The sequence below is a fragment of the Sciurus carolinensis genome, chromosome 6 (genome assembly GCF_902686445.1).
Source record: "Sciurus carolinensis chromosome 6, mSciCar1.2, whole genome shotgun sequence".
Lineage (NCBI taxonomy): Eukaryota > Metazoa > Chordata > Mammalia > Rodentia > Sciuridae > Sciurus > Sciurus carolinensis.
The window spans coordinates 143,508,289-143,534,690 of record NC_062218.1 but is presented as its reverse complement, the minus strand read 5'-3'; the positions used below and the strand labels follow the sequence as shown (position 1 = coordinate 143,534,690).

General features: G+C 46.0%; 2 protein-coding genes across 5 annotated transcripts in view; one reads left to right on the top strand and one right to left on the bottom strand.

The window, feature by feature from the left end:
• Positions 1-4,163, top strand: part of Faxdc2 (fatty acid hydroxylase domain containing 2) — a 30,807-nt gene extending 26,644 nt beyond the window's left edge. The window contains exons 6-9 of the mRNA XM_047556166.1: positions 15-220; positions 678-783; positions 1,206-1,372; positions 2,269-4,163. Coding sequence (XP_047412122.1) covers positions 15-220; positions 678-783; positions 1,206-1,372; positions 2,269-2,425 — 636 coding nt within the window. The 3' untranslated portion in view covers positions 2,426-4,163. The remainder of the gene's footprint in view (positions 1-14; positions 221-677; positions 784-1,205; positions 1,373-2,268) is intronic.
• Positions 4,164-8,217: 4,054 nt separating this feature from the next.
• Larp1 (La ribonucleoprotein 1, translational regulator) overlaps positions 8,218-26,402 on the bottom strand; it is an 80,968-nt gene continuing 62,783 nt past the window's right edge. For all 4 annotated transcript variants that reach the window (XM_047556165.1, XM_047556162.1, XM_047556163.1 and 1 more), the window contains 15 exons: positions 26,185-26,313; positions 25,901-26,107; positions 25,639-25,801; positions 24,599-24,743; positions 20,983-21,157; positions 20,690-20,859; positions 18,428-18,820; positions 17,348-17,471; positions 17,044-17,249; positions 16,509-16,615; positions 15,437-15,588; positions 13,654-13,798; positions 11,578-11,687; positions 11,280-11,407; positions 8,218-9,341 (listed from right to left, as the gene is read on the bottom strand). In XM_047556165.1, coding sequence (XP_047412121.1) covers positions 9,132-9,341; positions 11,280-11,407; positions 11,578-11,687; positions 13,654-13,798; positions 15,437-15,588; positions 16,509-16,615; positions 17,044-17,249; positions 17,348-17,471; positions 18,428-18,820; positions 20,690-20,859; positions 20,983-21,157; positions 24,599-24,743; positions 25,639-25,801; positions 25,901-26,107; positions 26,185-26,313 — 2,564 coding nt within the window. In that variant the 3' untranslated portion in view covers positions 8,218-9,131. The remainder of the gene's footprint in view (positions 9,342-11,279; positions 11,408-11,577; positions 11,688-13,653; positions 13,799-15,436; positions 15,589-16,508; positions 16,616-17,043; positions 17,250-17,347; positions 17,472-18,427; positions 18,821-20,689; positions 20,860-20,982; positions 21,158-24,598; positions 24,744-25,638; positions 25,802-25,900; positions 26,108-26,184; positions 26,314-26,402) is intronic.

Here is a 26,402-nt window from a genome sequence, read left to right as displayed (position 1 = left end):
CTTCCTTCCAACAGGTAGACCCCATGAAACTCCGCCAGGCTGTCCACACGGTCCTTTTTAACCAGTTTGTGATCACTCTCCCCATGGCAGTCTTCCTCTTTCCCTTCCTCAAGTGGTGGGGAGACCCCTGCGGCCCAGAGCTGCCTACCTTCCACTGGTTCCTTCTGGAGCTGACCATCTTCACCTTGACTGAAGAAGTCTTGTTCTACTACTCGCATCGGTGAGCAGGGGCCCCGGCTGGGCACCGCTGGCACCCACCCCACCTGTGGCTCTGAACCCACACCCTCTGATCTCAAGTCTCCTGCTAAATAGTCAACAGGGTAACAACTATTTCTCCCATAAGTGACGACTTGAAGTGGCTGAGGAACGTCTGGTAAAGAAAACGTTTCCATTTGTGTGGGGAGGGGCAGTTTCCCATTCATTTCCTTATTGAGTTCTTTCTGGGCAACACTCTTATTTCACAGCTAATACAAATGGAAGAGAGATGAAGTAACCCACTCCCAGAGCACACAGCCTAAGGAGTGGGGTCAGAACCTGAAGGCAGAGACAATCCGTGTTTTCACCTTTACTCCATAGATGTCACCTCCAGTCCCTACCTTTGTTTCCTCATGGTCTGGTCAGGGAGGGAGAAAGGAGAATTGGCAGATTTATTACAAAGTATTAATTTATTTTCCCAGGCTCCTTCACCACCCAACATTCTACAAGAAAATTCACAAGAAACACCATGAGTGGACAGCTCCCATTGGGGTGACCTCTCTCTATGCCCACCCTGTAGAGCATGTGGTGAGTACAGCCCCAGCTTTCCAGAGGAGAAGAGTAGTAGTCCCAATCATCTTCCTTCCCTAAGGTCTTCGCTGAGAATCAGGTCACACGAGGCCTTTCTTCTTCCAATTAATTAACTGCCATTTATTGTCGACATGCCACGTGCCCCGCTGTATTAGGTGCCCAACACAAGCTGCAACCCTTAATTCTCCCAATAACTGTGTGATCCTGATTTTGCTCATGAGGAAGTTGGGACTCAAATAGTTAATGTGTCCCAAGGTACAAAGGTGAATGTCCCCAACAAAGCAAGTTCCTGAAACTTCCATCTTCTCCAGATCTGAGTCAAGCAAGTCTTCCTCTGGTACCACCTTGGGCCAAAGTGCAGACCCACTTGGGTCCCCTCCCTTTCCTGGGCCTGGCTCCAATCATCCTTCCTCTTCCAGGCCTCCAACCTGCTGCCAGTTATCGCAGGTCCCTTAGTAATGGGCTCCCATTTGTCCTCCATCACTGTGTGGTTTTCCTTGGCCCTCATCATCACCACCATCTCCCACTGCGGCTACCATCTACCCTTCCTGCCTTCACCTGAATTCCACGACTACCACCATCTCAAGTAAGTCCCCGCTGCCCACAGTTGTCCTTGATCAATAACTACCACTCACTCTCTTCGAGCCTCTCACAGTGCACTGGATTCAGTGCGGATGTTCGTGGGGAGAGGGTTGGAGGTGGGGAAAATTATGACCTTGAGACCACCTTGACTTTTACCTCCTTTCTGACACTCTATCCTCCAGCAGTTGGGAGTTTAACCTTTATTTGGAGGCTTTTGAGTCTCTGATGTAGTTATAGATACTTTCTTCAGAAAACTGCATATGTGCAGGAAAATCTTTCTTGTAATTCCAGGGGACTTGTGTTCTCTGAAAGCCCCCAGGATTTTTTCAAGTGTGGTCTGTGAACTTCCTAGAGTCACATGAGATGCTTGTTTAAAATACCGGCTCTTGGGTTCCACTCCAAATGTATCAAATCAAAATATTTGCAGGAGCAGAGTCTAGAACCCTGCACTTTAACATGTAGCAAGGGGTTCTGTGCACGTGGCTCCTGGATCATCCTGGGCAAGCCTAGTCCTGCCAGAGGTTCTTAAATGAAGTGCATCAGATCACATGGTGAGCTTTCCAAAGGAAGACTCCAAGCTGGGTGTGGTGGCACACACCTGTGATCCCAGTGATTCTGGAGGATGAAGCAGGGGGATTGTGAGTTCAAGGCCTCAGCTATTCAGCAAAATCCTGTCTCAAAAAGGTGGGGGGAGGTGGGCAGGGGGACAGAGATGTAGCTCCAAGTTCTTGCAAGTCTGGAGTGGCCCCAGGAAGACATGTTCATAAGATCTCCCCAGGTTGCTGATGAATGTGGTCAGGATGAGGGCGGAGAAATGAGTGGGAGGCCAGCATGAAGGACATAGGGACCCACAGATGGTCTCTCAGTGCCAGTGCTGCAGCACCCTCGTCTCTCCTCCAGGTTCAACCAGTGCTATGGAGTGCTGGGGGTGCTGGACCACCTCCATGGGACCGACACCATATTCAAGCAGACCAAGGCCTATGAGAGGCACATCCTGCTGCTGGGCTTCACCCCGCTCTCTGAGAGCATCCCTGACTCCCCAAAGAAGATGGAGTGAGCGCACCCTTGACAGTCCTATCCCAACAGCGGGATTCCCAGACACCGAGGTCTCATGGTTGCACCTAACAGCTTGCCTCCTTCAGCCACGTCCTCTAATGATGGCACCACTAGGGCAGAGGAAAGGCTAGCTTCCTAGCAAGGCAGGGCTAAGGATGGGGCCAGGGCTTCCCCCAGACTTTAGGCCTTGTCCCTTCCTGGGACCAGGAGTTGGCTTAAGGAAAAGGAAAAATAAGTTCCCCAGGCTGGAGGCCAGCCGGAGGTGGAAACCTTTTTAGGAGGGCTCTAGCCAGTCCCCCTGGTCCTCTGCTGTGGGATGGAAAAAGGTTCCTCCCCTCATGACCGCCTTGAGGCCCAGGTAAGATGCAGTGAATGATGGAAATGCCAGTAGGCCTGAGGCTATCTGGGCTCCAGGGAGATCTCCTGGTGCAAGGGAGTCTGAGAATCAGATATCACTGTGCTTCTTTCAAAAGGCTTTTCCATCCTTAGTCAGCTCAGGGCCAGTTGTCCCTGACAAATAGTTCCAGATGCTTCCTAACTTGCCAGGTGCCAGTCCCATCCCCTCACCCCCATCACACGCACACAGAGGCCCCGTTACAACCCTTGCACACTGCATGCAAACATCCTCCTTTCCCGAAGAGACAAATAGCACACAGGTGCTCCTCCCTGGATTAACTGATAACAAGGAGGCACAGGCCATACCCCAACACCTTCAGCCCTCTGTGGAGATCCATGGCTGAACCCTGAGGACTGCTCAGCTGGGTGCCCTTCACCCAAAAGCAGTGAGTCACGACCCTTGGGGGATACCCAGCTGAGGCCCCTAATTAACTTACATGACCAAAACCAGTGTTTAGAACCCTACTTTCCCTCAACAAGGAGCCCAGAAAAAGATGGCCAAGGGGCAAAATTCTTTTTCTCTGAAGTGGTTCACCGCTTTTCTTTTTTTTGCGATACTGGGGATCGAACTCAGGGCCTTCTGCTTGCGAGGCAAGCATTCTACCAGCTGAGCTATCTCCCCAGCCCTACCGATTTTCTTAACACCATTTATTTGGCTGGATTTTAACAGATACCTTTTTCAAATGAAATCTAACTAGCACCCTTTTTATCTGAAACAAAGCCACAAGGCTATCTGGGTTCTCACCCTCAGCCTCCCCTTTAGGAGTGACATGGCCAGGAACCCTCTGGCTCCTAACAATTCAGATCACTCTGAAAAGCCACCATTACTAACATTCTCATTTACCTCCACCCCTACTGGGGACTGAACCCACGGTGCTCTGCCACTCAGCTACATCTCCAGCCCCTTTTACTTTCTATTTTGAAAACAGAAAATATTGCCCAGTATGGCATCAAACTGGTATGACTCCTACATTAGCCTCTACTGAGGCATGCACCACCCCATCTAGTTTATTTAATAAATTCTTACACAATTGTGCCTATTTCTAACTTTCAGTTCTTTGGGGCCAAGAAAACATCTGTGGCCAGGTGAGGCTGCATGCACCTGTAATCCTGTTACTCTGAGGCAGGAGGATTGCCAGTTCAAAGCCAGCCTGGGCAACTGAGCATGATCCTGCCTCAAAAAATTAAAAGGGCTGGGGATGGAGCTCAGTGGTAAAGGCACCTCTGGGTTCAATCCCCAATACCAGGAAAATGTTTAAAAAAAAAAAAAAAAAGTCACCTATTGTGGTTTTACAAAATCCTTAACAAAGTTGGTATAGCTGGTCCCCAGCTACCTGGGAGCAGAGGCAGGAGGACCACCTGCATCCAGCTTGGGACCAGTCTCTGCAAGCGAATGAGCCCCCAACTCCTAGAAGACAAGAAAGATCGGAGAGGGCCAAGCCTCCATTGCAAAACTACCCAAAAGCACTTCTTCCTGAGCAACTAGGACTGTGGAGGGCTTTCCCAGTAGGCCAACTCAACACTTTCCAGGCAGCATCTTCCCTGGCCTTCCACAGTCCCACCTGCCCACCATGCTGGGCCCAGTTCTGTCTAGCAGTGCACCCAACTATTAAGTTCTCACAGCCGCTGGCCTACACCCACCTATTCCTACAAGCAAGCATCAGGGAGAAAGTGCTTCTTCTGTAGACTTGAGAGGCTGGGGGATGAGGAGACTGCATGGAGAGGAAGTGCTTTAGATTTCAAAGTGCTCTACAAGGTGCCCAGAGGGACAAGAGGATGTCACTGTCCTGGCTGCCATTGTTTGGCAACTGCATCTATCCTTTTCTCCATCAAACAGAATGGCCCTGAAGTTGGCAAAAAGACTGGGGAGGGGGGGAAAAAAAGCCAGAAAATGTGAAAGGAGAAAGCATTCAAAATAAACCCATCTCCACTCATTCCTGGTAGACCTTTTTTTCTAAGATTTGTTCTAACGCTCATAATCCTCACATTTGGGAGCTAAGACAGTGCAATTAAGTAATCAGTGGCCTCTTTGATGACTATTCCTGACAGGAATGTGTGGAAGTGAGAACTAATTCATCTCCCTGTTCCCAAAGTACCAATCTACAGCAGCACTGGCCACTTCCTCTGACCAGTAGAGGTCATGGTGGTACTTTATGTCCCATCTGAAGAATAGTGTGGAGGGGGGAGCCTCTTAAAACTATTTGATAGGGAGTGCCATGTATGGGAGACCGAAAATTGTCTGATGACCAAGCAAGGCTGTGCCTCACTTTTAGACTTTCTACATGGAGTGGGGGGCTCACTGTTCCCTCCCTCTTGTGTCAGGGGTCCCTGGATGATACAGGTTCCACAGGTCTGATGATTGAACTATTACTCCTTGACACTCTCGCAGGAGTCTCTTCAGAGGTGGGCTGTGCCAACGCGGCAAGGGAGCACAACTTTTTCTACTTGGCAACCTTGTTACAAGACCAGGCCACAGCCAGTGGATGAGCCCGAGTGCAGGAGGCAGGCTTCCCACACCTCTGTGGCAGCAGCCATAGCCCCCAAGTCTCACTTAAAGACATGAACTTAAGACTGCTGAGGAAGTCGCCCCGATGCACTGGCAGTCCAGTGGAGGGCCTGCCTCTGGTGGTCCCCCAAAGCCCGCTAATGCTGCCCCTGCAGGTGCCGCTCACGTGCAGTGAGTTTCCTCTGGTTCTGCGGAACCCTAACTGGGCTCCGTCTCTCACTCCCAACAGCAGCATCCCAGATGGGAGACAAGCCAGTATTTTGCCTTTTCAAATTTTTATTTTTATACATTTTTTTTGTATTAAAAAGAAAAGCATAATTACCACAAATTACAAAGGACTAAAGCAGGACTAGAATAATGAATGAATCACTTCAGCCTGGAAAGCAGATACTCTCAATAATATTAATGTTATAATACAAGCTCATTCAAGTATTTTACATGTTTTTTGTCCTTTTAAATGTGATATCCTAGCACATGGTAAAGATAATGTACTACGAGCGTAAGATGGAACCTTCTCCACAACGCCAGATGACAAGTTTTCCTCTCCAGTGAGAATTGGGCTGTAAGTTCTTATGTTCTCTGCCTCTGCCATCAACATGGCTGAAGGAGAGGGTGGGGTTGGGGAGAATCCGGGAACCATTCCACACAAGAGGTACTCTGAGGTTCCCATTCAGGAGGGTGCCAGATGATCCAGACCACTCTACCCAGGCTTTTGGCAAAAGACCCCTACCCCTCCTGACTACTAGTCTTCTTCTCCCTCCTCCCCACTTCCAGAGCCTTCTGAGCAGCTTACTTTCTTTTTAAAATCAATCATCAGAAAAGGGGTGGGGGAGAGTTACAATGGAACAAAAAAACACTTAACTCTGATGTGGGGGCTCAGGCCTCTGAGCCCCAGGGGTCCAGGCCGAGGCAGGACTGGGTGGCCTTCTCTACTGGTAATGCATGTGTCTCAGGTTCTGGAGAGGGCACAAGAGAACCCTGTCCCTCACCAGGGCCCAGGCACACACAGACCTTCTGTTTGACACCCACAGGTCATTCTGGCATGGATCAACCTTAGAAGGGCAGAGAATGAACAGGGGGGATGGGGTAGGCTGTTGCTTTGTGTCTCAGGTCTCGGATTCCCATGGGAAGGTGGTGGGTGTTAAGTGGCTAGTCCTGATGGCCCCTGCCACTCATGCTTGTCACAGATACATCGGTCCTAAATTCAAGTGTCTTCAGAAAGTGAAGATGTAAACTACTCTTTGCAACATTAACTCCTAACATGTTACAAAAAAAAAAAAAAAAAAAAGAAAAGAAAAATAGCCCCCCACCCCCTCCTCAGCCTATGTTGAGATGAAGTCCTCACCAACCCACCCCAAAGGGGTTTCCTCCTTTAGGGGATCTGAGAGGACCATGGAGAGGATGGCAGCCCCTGACCTGGGAGTAACTCTAGATGAGAATAGCCTTTCCCTATCTCCAAGGCTTCCTTGTGTCCCCAAACCCAGCAGGGGCCAAACACTTGAGGTTTCTGTGGTGCTGGATATGGTACAGGGCTGAGTGACCCAAAGGAAAAAAAACGGGGGGAAAGGGAGGGAGAAGAGGGTCCAGGAGTCCAGTGTCTGGGACAATGTGGGGCAGGTGCACCAGACTGGTTAGGGAGAGGCCTCAGATCCATCGTCACAGCAGAGACCAGACATTCATCCTTGGTCAAGACGACTGGGTCACAGGGAGTGAGATGGGCTTCCCACATACTAAGCACTGGGATGACAGAGGCGAGGGGGGCACAGACTAAAAGCAACGAGGTACCCAAAGACAGAGGGCAAGCCCCTGTCAGCCTGGGATACTGTCTCCTGCTCCCGACCTTTGGGTCAACAGAGGAACCTGTTGAAAAGGAGGGCCAAAGTAGTCTCAGTAACTGAGCAACAAGACTGCAAGCCTCTCCAAGCTGCCCAGTTCCCACTGGGGCTGAACACGCAGTCTTGCCTGTACTTGACACACATCCCAGTCTGTGCGGGCCAGTCCTTCGTCACCCTCCCTAGCTTCTGACGACAGTAGACTCCAGCCATTCCATTGTCATTCACAGCCCAACTCAAGCAGTCAGTGGCTGGAGAAGAGAAGTTAGGTATACTCTATGTCCACATATACCTTCCTGCCACAGGGCTTCACCAACTGGCAGGATTCCCCCCAGCCCCCAATTCCTCCTCATCCCTCGTTCCCAGGCGGGGTCTCCTTCCCAGGCGGGGTTGATCAGAGAAAGGGTGGGCAGAGATGGCTTGCAGACGGGGGATGCAAGATGGGGAGACCCCACCAGACCCTCGGAAAAGAATGGCACCTTCCTCCACCTTTCACGAGAGACAAAGCCTCCTTGAGCTCTCAGCAATCTTTCAGGACAATGTGAGAAACATATCCAAGCCTCAGCTGCCAGGTGTTCCCCTTTCCCCTCTGGCGTGGGGGAGACGCTCAGGCTGAGGACAAGTATGTTCCAGATCCAGGCCAACTCTGTTTTCCAACAGTTTGAAGCAAACTTGGCCTTGGGGTTCCAAGGGTAAGATGAAGGGTGTCACGACGGCAGGACAGGGCCTGGCGTGAGGCGACAGCAAGCAGAGCGAGGACACGAAAGTGGCAGCAGTGTACAGACACAGGACATCAGCTTCAACGATGCAACAGCAGGGATATTGTGGGCACGGCTCTGACAAGAGCCGCCCCCAACTCTCTCGCCTCCAAGTGGGAGGCACTGTACATGCAACTCAGTCCAGAGAAAGATCCAGCCAGTCCAAGCCCAGGCACATCCAGAGAAGGTGGGAGCTCTGCAGGATGACTCCACCGAGGAAAACAGGCATTTGGGTATTATTTCAGATTCCCGCTCCACAATAAGGCAACTTTTAAAAAAATATTATTTCCAAGAACAAAACAAACAAACAAAAAAATTTCAAGGAGAGGGGAAAGACATCACTTTCTATGGATTAGGTGGGGGTTTTCTGATTTTTTTTTTTTTTTGGTGTTTTTTTAATGGTCTATTTTGTCTTTTTTTTTCTTTTTTTTTTTTTTTTTTTTTCTTTTTTTCTTTTTCCCAAGGATGGAAAGGTCAGAGAAAAATAAAATAAATCATCTTTCAATAGTCTTTTCTGGTATGAGCAGCGTCTCTCTGGGCTGGGGAGTAAGGGATGTGGGGAAAGGGGAGTGGGAGAGGCTGAAACCTCCCCCAACCCCCACTTTTAGATCCTTTGGTTTCCTTCTCCCAGAAGATGGCAGAAGGGCATGGAGGGGACAGCAGGGAGAGAACATGGTGATGGCAAAACCCGGATGATCAGGGGCTGGTGCTCCTGGGGCCCAGGGGAGCTGTCAGAGCCTTCCGTGGGATGGTGCTGGGCAATGGGGCCCGCAGGGCCTTCTGGTGGGCTGCATAGTTGGCTTGGGGGGGAGCAAGAAGAGGCTGTGGGTGGGGACCAGGGTTGCGGCCTACCAGCCGCGGGCAGGGCTAAAGAGTGATTTTGGTAATCCAGACAAACTATCAATAATTTAAAACTTGATATATATATATATATGTATATATATATAAAAAATCTCCCCCCTTTCCCTCCCCCCTTAGAAGAAGCTAGGATGTAAGAGTCATGGAGAGAGGAGGGGAAGGGAATTACGTGGAGGTTCCTGCCCAGGGTACCTCTAATAGCCCAAATGGTGTACTCACTGCTACTCAGCACAAAGGCCTGTTCTATTAATTCCAGGCCTATCCCTTCTTTGTCCCCTCTCCTGGGACTGGGCACCCCCATGGACCCTCAACCACCCCACCCCTTCCCCGCTCTAAACCCCAGGACTAAAGGGCTTTTCACTTTCCCAAAGTCTGTGCGTCCGAGTGCTGGCTTGTCCATTTGGCATCTTCCCGGATGGGCTGGCCAGTAGGTGGTGTAGGGGGTTGGCTGATCATGGTGGCAGGCCTGCTGGAAGACTGGGAGGGGCACCGCTTCCTGCCCTCACCGCTGCCACCTCCTGCTACCACTGCGTGTCGCTTGTGGTTGCCCTCTTCACCCATGGGGGGCTGCAATAGAGCAGGAAGTCACACGTGATTAAGGGACACTATCCACTTCTTACCAGGGCTACCTAGAGATCTACTTTCTACCTCCAAATGTAGATAATGAGTTTGAGTTTAAAAATGAATTCCCAGGTATTAAGCATTTCTCTGTGCCAAATACTGTGCTATTTTATGCATAGTCTCTCATGGGGTCTACACCACTCCTTGATGTAGACATCACTATCTGATTTTATGGATGTGGAAACTGACACATGGGAAAGTAACTGACCCAGGACTCCATAGCTGGTTAAATGGAAAACAGAAAATCTAGGTCATCTCCCCCAAAGACTAGACTTTCATCCACATAAATTTCTGCTTGGGATCTGCTGAAAGATGATGTGTGGACTGTGGCATGCAGTATACTAGATGCCTCAGCTCAGAAGGCTCACATTCTTCTGGAGGTCACCTCATTCCCCTCCAGACATGCTACAGGCCACTGAATCAAGTATCAGACCATGAACCACCATTACCAAAGATCCCATTTCCTGCCCTTTTTGGGTACCAAGATTAAACCTCTGTTCCTCCTAAGGGGACCATCAATCCATAAGGACTTGCAAATGTACACCTTTTCCCTCCTCAAGGCTGGAATATATACTGGGAGGCTTAAGAAATATTATTCCTATCTCCCTGGATGGACAGAAGCCTAAGTTTACCCATGTGTGAGTAAATAATGACAGTAAGCCCTTCCTACTTCGCCACGAAAGGGCCCAATGAGGTCAACATGAAGTGTCTGGCACAGTACCTGAGAATAACCACTTAGCGGCAGTTTTAAAATGATAAATATGACGGCTATTATTGCCTGCCTTTTTGTTAAAAGGTTTGATGAAAATAAGATGACTACCACAAGCTGGGCGTGGTGGTGCATGCCTGTATCCCAGTGGCTGGGGAGGCAGAGGCAGGAGGATCATGACTTCAAAGCCAGCCTCAGCAACTTAGTGAGGTTCTCAACAACTTAGCCGGATCCTGTCTCTAAATTAAAAATATAAAAAAGAGGTGGGGATATGGTTCAGTGGTTAAGTGCCCCTCGGTTCAATCCCCCATACCGGGGGTGGGAGACACTATCAGAGATTTCTACTACATTATAAACTGTTTGGTTAAGGCTTTTTTTTTTTTTTTTTTAACGTCCCTTTCCTTTTTGGTGCTGAGCCCTTGCGCATGTTAAAACACACACATTACCACTGAGCTACCATAAACTCTTTGAAGCAGAGTCTTTTTACTCATTTCTGGAGTGCCTGAAGGACCTAGCGTGGAGATGCTGAATCAGTTAATTGCAGCTAAGGCAATAACCCAGATCTACCACTGGATGTCACTGTAGAGGCATCGCTCCAGAAGATGAGGAGGATGGGATAGTTTATTGATTTATTTTGATGCTGGGGATTGAACCCAGGGACTCTACCAGAGTCACACCCTCCACTCCCCTTTTAAAATTCTTTAATTTGGAGACGGGGTCTCACTGAGATGCCCAGACTGGCCCTGAACTTGCAATCCTCCTGCCCCAAGATTCTTGAGTCACCAGAATTTCAGGCATGTTTTATCATGCTGGACATTTATTTATAAACTTCTGGTGTTAAATACATTTATTGTAACTAGTCAATCAAGGTAAAAATTAGTAGTGGCAACTTGAGCACAGCAGCAGGAAGGATTGTAAGATACAAGGGAGAGTATCATGACGGCTCAGCAGCGCTGACCCAAGAAGAAAATCTGCAGCAAATGCCACTCTACAACTAGAAGAACCTGTCCATCCTCACCCTCCATTTCACAGATGAAGAAACTAAGAAAGAAACCCAAACTGGGAGAGGAAGGAAGGTCAGGAAAGGGTCCTTGGGGTTAGTGGCACAGTTGGGACCAGAATCCAGGCATCCTGATTCCTGGAACACTAGGATCAGAGAGGAGACTTCTGCTTACATCCACTCGGAAGTCTTCTAGACGTCGAAATTTGCCGAGGTATTCTTGCAGTTTGGGGTCAATGTCCAAATTTTTGGCTTTGGAATATTTCAAGAAGGCCCAGAACTTCTCCAGCCCATAGAGTTGGCCTGTAGGAAAAGAGAGATGGAAGAGGAGTAGATAGAAGTTGGACTGCTGGGGAGAAGGCAGAGAAAAGGAGAGAGAGGGGTGTGTGTTAAGCAGACAAAAGTTCGGGTGGAACCAGGGAGAAGAAAGTCTAGGTGACCAGGGTGCACAGAAATTCAACTCTGCCTCTTACCAGCTTCATAGTCCTTCATGGTTTCCTCCTGAAAATCCTTGAATATATCCAGCCGGAACTTCTTTTCTAGGCCATAACTGTAGTATCGAAAAAGGCACTCTAAACCATATCTGTGGGAGGACAAGTCAGTGAACTCAGGGCACAGTGTCCTCATCTGTAAGAGGGGGAAATGTGCCTGCATAGCAGAGGAACTATGAAACAGTTTAAAAATGTGTTTTTCTTGTACTGAAAAAATGGCAAATATGCTTTAAGAAGGTTAACATTTAGTACCAGTCTAAGTGGATCCAGCATTAAATGTTCGCAGCTTGTGAGAGGTCAGGAAACTCTGCATCCCTCTTCACCTCAAAGCCCACACCCATTTCCTCCTACTCCTTTACAGGATTTCTGTCTGTCCCTGTGTCACAGCAAAGTTGAGTAGCTGTGATCTTACAACCTAGAAAGTCTTAAATATTTACTATCTGTTTCACAGGAAAACTTGGCCAGTCCCTAGTAAAAGCTCTTGCAAAGTCATTTAACCATGCCAATTAGTAGGTTTCTTCATTTAAACGACTCGAGAAATTTCACTTCTGGGAACATATGCCAAGGAAATGGCTCAAAATACAGACTTAGATTTTACAGAAGTATTAAACTGTTTATATCAGTATTATTAAACAAAATGTACATGTCTTAGAATACAGAAGCATTAAGAAAAATCAGGGTAAATTCATATAATGAAATATAAGCTGTCAAAAATTAAAAGTACAAATGTATACTTATGGATACTGAAAAAAATTATATTATCAAGTAAAAAGGACACGCTTCCAAGTGTTATGTAGAATGATCCCATTTTTATAGATAAATACATGCATGCAAGTCTGACAGGGCACAAACTTAAAAATATTAATACTGGTTGTCTTTGGAAGTGGGATTTAAGTGATCTTTCTTATCCATATTTTCTAAACTTTCTACCAAAAGTATTTAACAACTTCTTTGAGAAGGAAAAGTTAAATATTTTAACATGGAAAAATGCTCATGCTTACAAGTGCTAAAAATAAGGTAACAAAAGGACATTCACAGAATTTTTGTTTGTTTTTGAGATACTGGGGGTTAAACCCAGGGTATTCTACCACTCACTGAGCTGCATCCCCAGCCCCTTTACAATTTTTTGACATAGTCTTCGTTGCCCACATTGACCTCAAACATGCGGTCCTTCTGTTTCAGCCTCCTGAGCAGCTGGGATTACTGGTGCCCAGCTCACAGGATGATCTCGATGACAGCACATTAACACCTGCTGTCTCTGGACTGAAGGGCGTTTCTCCCACTTCCTCGAACATTCAAATTGCTTACACAGAGCATTTTACTTTGCAAATCAGAGGGAGAGAAAATGTTTGAGATTTTCCAAAAGGAAAATATTAAACAACCTATTAATAGGAGATGAGCTAAACAAAATAAGACCAGCTATAAAAAAAGAAATTAATTTATGTACAGATATAAAATGATCTCCAAAATAAAGCATTAAGTAAAGAAAAAAGGGTCATGTGTGTTAGGCACAAGAGTGGTGCACGCCTGTAACCCCAGTGATCCAGGAGGCCGAGACAGGAGGATTGCAAATTCGATGCCACTTTGGGCAACTCAGCAAGACTGAATCAAAATAAAATAAAAAGGGCTGGGGACATACTTCAGTGGCGGAGCACTTGCCTAGCATTTCTGAGACCCTGAATTCAATTTCCAGTATGCAGGAAGAAAAAGGTACAAAAAATACTATATAAAATGTAGGTCATCTCTGGTATAGACTGAGAGCAGGTGGTGCTGGTGGTGTGGGAGAGGACAGAGATAACTACCTGCTTACACAGGTGTAGACTATTTTTGGAAGGGCCCTATAACACTGAACAATACTGGTTGCCTGTGAGGAAAGAAACTAGATAGCAGGAGCCAGGGAGAAGAAGTCTTTTAACACTCTCAGAAATCTGAACCATGTGAATACATTTCCCATTTAAAAGTGACGGACACACGTGCAAGAGATTTCCAACCATTCACTGGGGACCCCATTGGCCCTCAAGAACCAGCCAGAATTCCTAGCCAGAATTCCTCACTTACCTGTAGCCTTCTTTGGCATCCTCCAGAGCCAGCTGCTTAAACTCCTCATACATCTTTTTGTTGAAGTGATCTCGGAGGAAGAAGGACCAGAAGCGGAAGAGAGTGTTCATCTCCTGAGACTGACCAATGCCCAAGCGCTTCCGCTCTATGGGGAAAGGAAAAGGCATGTGTCAGGGTTAGGCTGTCCTTGCTTAGGATGCTGGAATTTAAGAACTAAGTCCTTCCTCCTGTGCCTCCCAATCCCCTTGCCCATCACCTGCCACTTCATTCATCCAGTAAGTGTTTACTGAGCATTTACTATTCTTCGTGAGGCCCTGCTGCTGGGTACTGGGCTCAGACCCATCTGAAGTAGGTGGCACCAGCTTCTAGGTCAGGCCCTCATTCCAGCCCTTCATCTCAACTTAAGTCACTTTCAAGTGCAGGCAGAACAAGGCCAATGAAAATTCTAACAAATCACATTCTGCTCATTACCAATATTAACAAGCACAAACTAGTAACATGAAAAGTACATGCAACAAAATAAACAGATGAAAACAGGTAAAGCAGATAACTTTTGAATGAAAAACTTTTATACATTAACAAAGTGGAAAGAAAATTCATACAATGGAACAAACTATTTGCAAATCATGTATCCAACAAAGGACTTGTATCTAGAATATAAAGAATTCCTACCACTTAGTGGTAAGACAAATAATCTAGCTGAAGAGGGATGTGAATAAATATTTCTCCACAGAAGACATACAAATAGCCAATAAACACACACACACAAATGCTGAACATCATTAGTGATCAGGGAAATGCAAATCAAAACCATAAGGAAATACTTCACATCCTTGAGGATGGGTAAAATAAAGATAATAACAAGTCTTGTGAGGATGGAGAGAAATCAGAAGCCTCATATCTGACTATTAGGAAATTAAAATGGTGCTGCCACTACAGAAAACAGTCTAAAGAGTATGTTAAAAATCACTATTTTATACACTTTAAATAAATGAAATGCATGGTATGTGAATCATATCTTAATGAAGTTACTCTTACATACACATTACACGCACAGTTAAGGACAAGTGAGGCAGATGAACCAAAAATTCAGTAGCCAAGTTTTGCATCTTTACAGTCAACTATCAAGTGAGTGTTTAAGATTGCTTTTTGGCATCTCTACAGCCAACCTATCAGGACATCTACAAGGAAAAGCCATCTCCATTTGTGGCAAAAGGGAACTCCCAAGAGCACTTGTCAAGGCTCTCTTCACACTATCTTCTAGAGCAGGGAAGAAAACTTTTTACTATAAAGGACCTGAGAGTAAATATTTCAGTCTTTACAAGAGACGTAACAGTTCATCACAAATTTCTTTTTTCTTCACACCTTAAAACATAAAAATTGTTCTTAGTTCCAGACCACTGGCTGGACGTGGCCCACAAGTCATCACTTGGAACCACTGTTCTAGAGATTATGTCCCACCTCTTGCATATCCTTTTGTGATGAACAATGGGTCACACTGGACAATGGCTGAGTCAGCAGTCTTGCCAGAGATTTAAAAAATGATATTTACTGTAGCAATGAAGGAAGATCAAGGAATTGGAATACTCTAAAAGTGTGACTTTCCCTTAGCTTCCTAAAGCTCCAAATTATCTGGCCTGCACCTAACTTCAGTCCTTGCTGAAATGTCCTGTTTTTAAGGTCAGAGAAAACAGTCACCTGTTCCTTCTGACCCCTAAGACATATACTCTGGGTCCAAGTAACAAACCCAAAAGTTCAGTTCCTTTCCCGCTGGATTTCTTACCATTAAGGCAGCGCCTACGATACTTGTGGTAGACGTGTTGTGTGAAACCATTTTCCTTGAGCAGCTCGTGGGAAGGATGCTGGAACTTGGGCAGTGACTGAGGGGTACAGCCATAGCTGCCAACTGCAGGTGTTCCTTCTGAAGGGCTGGAGCTATATATAGAGGCCACAAGAAAGATGATGTCATAGGTCACTAGGATCCCCACAGAAGCTCCACTGTCCTTCTGATCCCTTCTATCAGTCAAGATCCAGCTTCTTGCACTGTGCTGGGCCCCTAACTTGCATACGTAGGTCTGATGAACTATGTCAACTCTCAGAGCCAGAGTTTCAAGAAGAGGTTACTAAGGCTCACAGAAACCAGGAGACTCATCCAGGGTCAAGGAGCTATTTAACCGCAGAGTTCTGTCCAATGCCAAAATGTGAGCTTATGACCATTTATTTACCTACTTTGTAACATTTAACTTTCTTTAATGAGTCATCATGGGTTTATCCGTATTTTTCTCAAAAGCTTGCCTATTTTCAGTCCGTGTCATCTGTGCAGGAAACATGCATAGATCTGGGTTTCCCAAATCTTGCTTCATAACAAAGAATAAACACTGGGGCCATTTTAAGGAAAATAAATAAAAAAGGAGCCTGGACCCTACTCTGAAAGGTTGAGTCAGTAGAGCTAGGATAGGGTCAAGGAATCTTTTTGTTTTTTTGGTGGGGAGTCAACTCAAAGCCTCAGGCATGCTAAGCATGTGCTGTACCATGAGTACCCCAAGGTGTTATTCAATGACTTGGCTATTCTCTTTCAGGCAGGCAGCAGATATCCCAAGTTGGAAATCAGTTCTGAGATACTCTCTAAGCTTACCAAACTCAGGTCTCCAGGTAGCTATGATATCACTTCTTTAGAAGTCTTCCCTTCCCAGGTCCTGGGCTAAGGTGTACACACTTCTGATTGTTTGGATTTAGATGGTGGGGGAGGGGGGAGATCCCTTTAATTTTCAGATCGATCTGGGTCTGGTGGATTTCATGGCTCTCTCATCCATCCCACAGGCAACCAGATCTCTCCTCCCCATGCCTCCCAATACCTGATGGAAGCAGTCCGGGGCCTGTGCTCTCGGGAATCCATCACCCAGCCCACATGGCTCTCCAAGGGTGGATTTGAGCTGTGCCTTGTCTTCCTTTTTCGAGGCATCTGTAAAGGTGAACCCAGAATTTGTTGTTTGTACTCCTACAATTCTGAGGAGTATCAAGGAGTAAGATGTCCTCATTTATCTGATCCCTCACATTTTACAAAAGCATTTTAGTATCCATTCTCCCATGTAATGTTCAACTGTAAGCTAGCAACTGATACATCTAGTTCTCAGTGAAGAAATGGCAGCTTGGGAATAAAGAATCTGCAGAGGACTCACACCTGGTCAGTCTTCTCTGGGTCTCTTCAGGCCACCACTCCTACCCCCAGTCTATTCTGCAGATATGGGGGTGGAGTCCTCCAGCTTAAGGATATGGAGAATAGGGGGGGATCTGGCACTTTCTTGGCTCAAACAAGATAAGGGAGAGAAGCAAAGCACTGGAAGGTGGTGAAGTGGGCCTAGAACTCTCAGCCCAGCAGGAGCACCTCACCTTGGCATCTAGCGTCCTTCCTTCTTTCACCACTGGGTAAAACCGTGACGTCTGGCTTGAGTCTTTGAGTTGTGGGGTCCGGGGCGTGCGGGGGGTCCTGGCATTGCGGTAGTTTGGCGACTCTGGGACAGTGGTTGGTAGAGAGCGGGCAATGGTGGAGGGCTCAGGAGCACCAAACAACTTGTTGGCCAGGGCATCAGTGGGAACTGCACAATCAGAGAAGCGTCAGCAAGAGGTGGAAGGCCCCCAACGTTGGGGCTCAGACCCTCTCACTCACGTCAGATCTCAAGGGCCTGCCCCTTACCTTGTTGGAACCGGGGAGGCCCAGGAGGAACCTCCTGGTTGGGATCCACAGGGGGCTCAGGGGTCAGTGTGTCAAACTGCTCCCGGCTGATCATGTTGACTTTCTTAAAGTTCTCAACTTCTTGCTGCAGAGGATGTGAAGTGGGTGGGGAAAAATGTTAGTCAGCAAGCTGCTCCAGCCTGCTTAGGAATCAAGACTGGCAGGAAGTTGGGGAGGACAGCTCCCACGTCCACATATATGGGACTCCTGGTCCCCAAGCTTTCGGTTGCCCATCACCACTCCTCAACCCCAGGTACCCTGGCATGAGGCTGCTAATCTAGGAGAAGACGATGCAGCCCTGCCTTCCTGTGGTATAAACCCAGCCCCAAACCCATCTCTTTTAAGGTTCACAACAGGCCAGGCAAGTGTAGGGGCTCTAATTTTAAGATGAGAGAATTCATCTGGCTCTCCTCTTTCCTGCCCAAGTTCAGGCTGAGAGCAGATTCCCAGAAACTTACTGCAGATTCTCCCCTGGGTACTCTGGTGCCTCCCCGCATCGCTGCCACTGTCTGATCAGAGTGGCTGGGCAACTCTCTCCTCACCTACATAAACACATTGCCACTAGCTGCACAGGGTCACCAAGGACCCTCTAACCACCCCACATATCCACTCTTCAAAAAACTGCATTAGATGTTTTGACTGTTTCCCAAAAGACTATTTTTTTCTCCATTTTCCATACTCAAAAGAAATCTCCTTAAAAGGCCTTTAAACTTTTATATATGCCTAATTATTTAAGGATGCAAATAATAGTCTAATCTGTATTCTATTCTCCACGAAGAAGTATCTAGCCAACTGTTTGTTAGGATATTAAATATGGATGACCAAGGAAGACAATAAATCAACCCCAAAGGTTGTTTGCCAGTCTACACATTTCCTCTTGCTTTTAATCCCAAGTAAGGTGTCAATCACCACCCTCTTCATATGTGAGAATACGAGGCTCTGGACTGATGGACCTGCTTAAGGTCACAAAGCTCATCAGCCTCCTTCTCCACATGATACAGGTACTCTAAGCACCACACTCATGATCCGCCCAAGCCTCACCTTGATCTGGGAATATTCAGGTTCAAACTTCTCAGTCCACAGGTCCTGCTCATAGTAGAAGAGCCCGTCATTAATGACCTTGGCCAGCTCAGCACTCATCTTGGCACGAGAGGTGTGATTGCCTGTACGGTCCCCCCCAGGGTGCCGGCGCATGTAAGGAGGCGTCTGGGTAACAATGAGGATCTTGTTGACATCCCGGTCATCAATCTCATAGTCAGAGTCCTCATCAGACCAGGCAGTGAAGGTGTTCTTTCGCCCGTCCATCTGCTCCATTTCCTCATCAAACAGGAAATCTAATTCCTCTTGCTCATCCTGATCCTTGGACATCAGCTGCTGGGAGGGAAGTTGCTGAGGCAGAGATGTTGGGTGGGTGAACCTGGGCTCCTCTGACTTCTGAAACAGGGACAGACCATGGAGAAGCAATCACCAAGGGTGATCAGGCTCTGCAGCTGTCCAACAAGGGGGGCGGGGGGGCTTTGGCTTCTCTGCATGAGATTGCCCTCCCTGGAGTGAGCTTCACAGAGAAATGGATGTTCCATAGAAACCCACGTTCATCACTCACAGCTCACCCAACAGCAAACAAATTTATGCTCTCATTTACTTCACATCCTACACAGCACCTACTCTGGAAGTGGACACACAGCAGAAACTCCACAGGTTGATTCATCTACTTATCCATCTATTCAACACCTCCCAATAAAGTGGAAACTCTATAAGGCAAGTTGCCTTGTTTTCCATTAGACACTCATATATGCGTTGGGACCTTGCAGTCAATGTCCAACAATCTGATGAATAACCAAGTACCCAACAATGCCAGACTCTGTATGAAAAACCTAAAAGCAGAATAGTGAGTAAAACAAGGTCTCTGCACTTAGGAAGCTCAGTTTAGCGAGGAAAAGTCAACAAACCAGTCAAATGCTATGTGGTATGGTAAAGGTTATAAATAGGATTTGTGGGAGCACATGGGGGAGGGTACCTAACCAATGGGGAGTGGGGATTGGTAAGGGAGGCTTTCTGGAAGAAGTAGCTACTAAAAGATGAACATAAGCAAGCCAGATGAAGACAGGGATAATGTGCTAGTCAGGAAGAACAGCATGTCCCAAGGGCTAAAAAACCACATCTCAGTGTTGCTGGACACTCTTGGAGAAAACCATTTGTCTACCTCACAGTATAATCTTCCAAAAGCAACGCACTGCTGTGCCAAGAACATCCCATGTAAACTCACAACATACCTCTCTTTTTGTGTGGTGCTAGGAATGGAACCCAGGGCACTGGGCATGCAAGGAAGTGGTCCACCTCTGGGTTACACCCAGCCCCAAACCTCTCTCTTTTAAGGTTCAAGACAGGCCAGGTGGGAGTAGAAGCTCAAATTCTGGAACAGGGGTTTACATTGGATCCCTTTTTCCCAAAGCCTTTACAGTCTACAGGCTTGGACGTTTGTCCCCTTACTACCTTTTCACCTTGTGACTGTGGCCTGTCTACAGTACTTTTAAAAGTGCTGCAGCCATTAACAGTGGGGAATTCTTGGAATGAACAAGGAGAAAAGGCGATTAGAGTCTGTGAAAACAAAAAGCACAGAATTCTACAGACCCAAAGTCTAAGGCCATCTCTGAAGCCTCCTCACAAGCCTCCAAAGAGTTCACCAAAGAGTGGGCAGGGGTGAGCAGGTAGAGATAAATTTGGCTCCTGGAAAGGGGACAGTATTTTAGCTTTAGATGGAAACACTTCTCAGTGGATTCTATTTGTTCCCCTGCTCCACAGCTTACTATTTCGGGGTAGTTTAACCCCATCATTCCCCATGGTAAACTGAAGCCTTGCTGTTCAACATGCTTTCCAAAACCACCGAGCCATTAGTGAAGACCCGGGATCTAGTCCAGGCTCAAGTCAGTGGAGTTACTACATCTGGGCCATGCATCTGCTCCTCTCCCTTCCCTCTTTTAAGGGACCCAAATGACTTATACATGGGACAGAGAAGACGAATTCAGGAAAAAGGCACCGCAAACATGGCACTTGAGATTCCAATGAGGCAAAAAGAACAGCCAAGAATCAAGAAACGTAAGCCATCGTTGAAAACAGAAATGGGTCATGTCGATTTTATTTCAATCACTACTGGTAACTCCAACTCACATTATGACCCTGGACCACCTAGAATTCCTGCTAGATCCTCAGAAGCACAGTTCTTTTCCTGTTTGAGACCCCATCCCCCACAAGCCCTTCCAGTCAGGGCCCTAAAACACAAGGCAGGGGAAAGGGGTAGGCTACCTTGGGCCGTGCTGGGGAGGGTCGAGGCCGTTTCTTCACTTCAATCCAGTTCTCAGAATCCAGGTCAGGCAGGCTGGCAGACAGGCCCTTAGGCAGTGTCTTTAGGTTGCTGACCTCCTCCGTTTTGGTTGGCACTGGGGTGACTGCACGGGGAGAGCCAGGTGCCGACTCTGAGGATGGAAAGGTGAGGTCCTCATCCCTCTACTCCTCTTCCTGAGGCCAGCCCTAGGATGGACTGCTAGCCAGAGGACAAGGACAAGAAGGAGGCAGTTACATGCCAGCAGGGTACCTACCTGTCTCTTTCTGGTAGTGCTGGCGGGGAACAAATTCGGGGCAGTTGAGAAGCTGGGAAAAATCAGTCTGTGAATAATCCACTATTGGGGGACCAGGAAGAGGCCACTTCTCAGGCTCTTCCCTCCTACGAACTTTCTCATCAACAATTTCCACCACCTTGCTGTCCTTGAGGGCCTGCAGGAAAGGAGGAGGGAAAGGGAATAAAGAGGAGAAACCAGGACAGCCAGAGATCCTAGAGATGGACAACTGGGTCCCTGTGGGCTTGGGTATTAAGGCCAGTGGCAACAGTATATTAAAAAACTGGCATCTTCTCCCCTGACTAGCAGATAGATAAGATCTTCAAATTTGTAGGAACATGAAAACAACACCTACCCACTGACCCTGCTATTCTACTTCCGGTAATCTAGCAAATTCTTGCACACACAGGTAACAGTATGTTTTAAGATTTAAACAAGAGGCCATTCACTGCAATACTGTCTGTAAGAGGGAAAACACCTGAAAAGTAACTTGCCATGGTGTTGGCAATTCTAATAAAACTATGGCATATCCCTTCAGTGGAACCCTACTCACACACTAAACAAACAGCTTTACATATGGTAAAGTAGAAAGACAAAATATATTAAGTCAAAAAAGCAGGAACTGGCCACTGTGCGTAAGATCCCTTTTTGAGTTTTTATATAAAAACAAAGATATACATGGGGATTGAACCTAGGAGTCCTTTACCACTGAGCTACATCTCCAGTCCTTTTTACTTTTCGAGACAGCATCTTACTGAGTTGCTTAGGGCCTCACTAAACTGCCAAGTCTGTCTTGAACTTGTGATCCTCTTTGCCTCAGCCTCTCGAGTTGCTGTGATTACAGGCACATGCCACTGCAACTGGCTAAAAAACCATTTTTTAATATTCAAAGTGAAAGAGGAAAAAATTTCAACCTGTGAAAATAAATTGTTTGTGAGACTGGGGAAACATGCACTCATAACTTGCTGGTGAAAATGCAAAAGGCCGGGGCTGGGGTTGTGGCCCAGTGGTAGAGACCTTGCCTAGCAGGTGTGAGGCACTGGGTTCGAGTCTCAGTACCACATACAAATAAAATAAAGGTCCACTGACAAATTAAAAAATATATATTATAAAAAAAAAAAAAAAGGAAAAGGCACATTCCCTAGAAAAGGAAGTAAAATTAAATATGCATCCACCTTTAACTGTCCGACCTCTAGAAACCTACAGCAAAGACACACTGGCAAAAATATGAAAAATGAAATACACAAAGCTATTCATTAACACCAATACAGTTTATGTTTTAGTAAAAAACTGGAAACAAAATGTTCAACTACAAGAGAACAGATTTAAAAAAAAAAACACACACACACACACACACACACACAAACCTAACAAACACACACACACATGCAGCACGGATGTACTATGCAACCCCAGGAATGAGGAATATCTTTCTCTTATATACTACTACGTGGCTAATGCCCAGATATGTGAAGTAAAAACAAAACAGAATTGAAGAAATAGATATGTGGTAGATTAGAGTTAATCTAAGAAAGAGAAAGCATACAAGTGGCATTTTTTTCCCCTTATTTTTTAATGGAAGAATTCAGAAAAGGTTACCTGTAGGGAAAGAAAGAGGAAAAGATGGAACTCACAGAATCTTAAGAATGATACCAGTCAAATTATATCGCTGTTCTGTGGGCATGTCCTAATATACAAAGAATCTTGCCACTGTGTACTATTATAACGCATCAATAAAAATATGAGGAAAAAAGAAGATTAAGTTAAACTTTTTAAATGAGTTTATATGTGTAAGTTTATGAATGAGTTTATATGTTTTTGGAACCATTAGTGTTTTACATAAGTGAAAAACAAATCAGAAAATTATCAGGGGATGAACAATCCTAAAACTTGAGTACAAAATAAAACTACTATATATTACTTTAAGGCATAACCAGAGATTATTTCAAATGACAAAAAATAGTCACATAAACTGAAAAAAGAAAAGAAAATTCAGTGGTGGTAGAGATATCACTGTAAGATTATGTGTATATACTGTAGAATAAAATGAATACCATTAAGTATTTTTTGGCAGGACAGAAAGGAGAAGATGTATATAAAATTCTTGGGATTAGATAAAGACTCTGCACTCCTGAATTTTACGGTATGATCTCATAATATACTTCATCTTACAAAAACAGCTAGGAAAAATGATCAGTTGAGTACCAATAAGGACCCCTGTAACTCAGACCATCGTTTCTAAATATCATTGCCCCCACCCAAAAGGAAAGAGTTCCTTTATTAAAAAAAAAAAAAAAAAAGCCAATTTTAGATCTAGAACAGGAAAAGTACAAGATGAACGAGAATCCCAATGACCAAGTAAATATGGTACAGTATGATTTAATATTAACTGCAATGGACTGAAATTAATTAATAAATGTTTAAATTCACATGCTTATGCTCCAAAAGCAAACAAACAAGTGAAAAAACCCTATCTCACTAGTCACCTCTCAAGGTTATTAGGGATCTGCAAACTTAAAGGGAAAAAGATCAAACACTTATCTGCCCTTTCTGTGAAACCTCTTAGTAACTGAATAATTGATGAAGCAAAAGTTTTTTCTCAAAGAGGTATTATAGTAATAATACTGACAGAATATCTCCATTTTGTAATTCCTAATGAAATAATATGCAGTGATAGTCTATAGCAGCTTATGTCACAAGAAAGACAAACAGATGAAATGTTAAGAGTCACCAAAAGCAAACACATTATCTATGTAATACTCTTGCCAAGAGGGGGAAAAAATTCCAAAACCTGAAACTCATCATGCCTTTAGGTCACCAATTTACCAAAAACTAGAGTACAGATTAACATGTTAAATGACATCTCTGTCCTGTGGGAAATCCTATAACTTAAACAACCTGGTTTATTCAAACAATAAATTGCCAAGGAAAAAGAGGGAGAAGGAAACTTAAAACAATATATGGGTCTTATATGGATCCTGATCTTCAAAAATTATTTTTAAAAAAACTGAGGGGGGGGGAATTAGGGTGAATCTGAAACTGACTGATATTTGGTGATATTAAGGAATTATCAACATTTTTAGGTGTGATGATATTGTAGTTATATTTTTTTTCTTTTTGGGGCTGGGGATTAGAACCCAGGGCCTTGTGCATGCAAGGCAGGCACTCTACCAACTGAGAAGTGGTTCTATTTCTTAAAAAGTCTTCATACTGAAACATCTGTGGATAAAATGCCAGGTTACCTAAGACTATCTTTAAAGTCATATGAGAGAAGATACATGTGAGGGGACAGATGAATAAGACTGGCCACAGTAAATTGATAGTGAAGGTGGTGATGGGTTCATTATACTATTCTGTCTACTTTTGTAAATGTCTGATGCTTTCTATGTGAGAGAGAGAGAGAGAGAGAGAGAGAGAGAGAGAGAGAGAGAGAGAGAAGGAAGGAGGGAAGGAGGCTAGCCAACCTTTGGAATGACTTCAGCATAAATTATTAGATAGGGACCTCCTTCCAGAAGTTTCTGCCTTAGCTTCAAACTCCAGCTCTGTAAGTATGAACCTTTCTTTCCCCAGCACCCTAACCCCAGGGAACGAGACATACCGCAAAAATGAGTGAAATGTCAGTGGTGAGGGCTTGCACGCGATGGAAGGAAGCAATAAGGGTGATGGGAAGGAAACCATCAGCATCCATTTTTCGTCTCAGGAAGAAGTCTCGTTCTAAATTGTCCACACTGAAGTAGTATTCACTAAGGGGAGGGGAGAAGAGGCATCGCTGAGGAAACTGCAGCATCATTTGTGAATATGCCTTCCCTGATCTACTACCCACCCCATTCCCCTTCACACTGCCTCTCAGCTGTTCTGCCTTTCTTCTACAGTGCAAGGGCTGAAAAGAAATGATGTATACCTTCAACGGCCACTGACTTTAGATCAAATCACTATCTCTGCCCTTCAGTCCCTTCGCATGCCTGGCAAACTCCTCAGCCCTCTTTAAAATCCAGTTCAAATATTATCAGTCACTTTCTCTTTTGCTCCTAAAACACTTGTAATACTGTACTGCAATTTTCTACTTCCTTGTATGGCTCCTCCGCTGCACAGTGAAACTATATATTAGAGTGGTTAAGAGCAAAGGTTTTGCAATCAGGCAGAAATGGATTCTAGTATGCACTTTGTTACATTCTCACTGTGATACTCTGAGCAAGTTACTGGTCCTGTTTGCTCACCTATAAAATGGGGATAAAAGACCCAGCTCATAGGAATTCAGCAGTTAAAAATTACAGGACTAAATAAGATAATGCCTGTAAAGCACTTAACACTGAGCCGGGCCAATAGTGAGGACTCAATAAATGTTTGCTAGCAGTCAGTCAGTGCTGTCATTACCAATGGACGCACAGAAGCAGGTATATTCTAGGAATCTTACACTCCTTTTCATTAGTGGTAGTTTCTAATTTCCTTAAAGTAAATATGGTTCTACTTTAGTCATCAACAGTTAACTATGAAAAGCCAAATTAAAGAACAAGAGAAGTCATCTTTCACAGTGAGCACTAGGGGAGGGCATCCAGTCCTGGTCAGGCAGCTGCAACCCTCTGGAGGCCCCTAACCTCTCACCCAGTTCTCAGCACCCCTGCTCCCACCACCACTCACATCTGTCGCTTGATGTAGTCTTTGAGCAGCTCCTGGTCTACGCTGTAAAGCTCAGTGCTGCTGACGTTGTCAAAGTAGTAGGTAATGTTGTTCATGTACTTGGGGGTTCGAGGCCCCTCTGCACCATCAAACTTTCGATAGCCAAACTGGTAGTCAAAATGGGCTATGGGGAAAATGGGTGATGTTAGGGAAAGAAGATTCCTGCCCGCCACCCCCGCCGCACTCCCTTGGACATCCCGGAGCCCAAAGGGGCCTCACGTACTTCGAGTACCACCCCGGCCGCGTCCCCGGCCGCGACCACGCCCCCGTCCACGGCCACGGAAGGAAGCCCGCGCCCCACCAGCCCCATCACTCTTCACACTCGATGTCTCGTCCTGGTCGTGCCAGGCAGGCTCCGTTTTGGTCTCTGGTTGCCAGGCTGGGGTGGGGGGGGCCACAGACACAGGCATGTAGGTGGCAGGCTCAGACCCTATGGGGGAGAGGGGGCATCGGGTGAGGACTGAGGTTATCTCCCAGTCCAGGTCCTCCATAATGGACAGCATGTACCTTTGATCTCCCCGCGGCTGGCAGGTGTATGTCTCGGCTCCTGTGGGCGAGTGGGGCGTGACACAAGTTTCTCTCTGGGCACTTCAGGCTTCATGTCTATTTGCAGTGGAACCCACTTGTGTTTATTCCCTGGAGGACGGCATGGGCATATGAAAAATGGCTTGAGAGAGGCTCCCATCCCCCAACTCTTCCCCTGCCCTGGGCTTTGGCTTAAACCA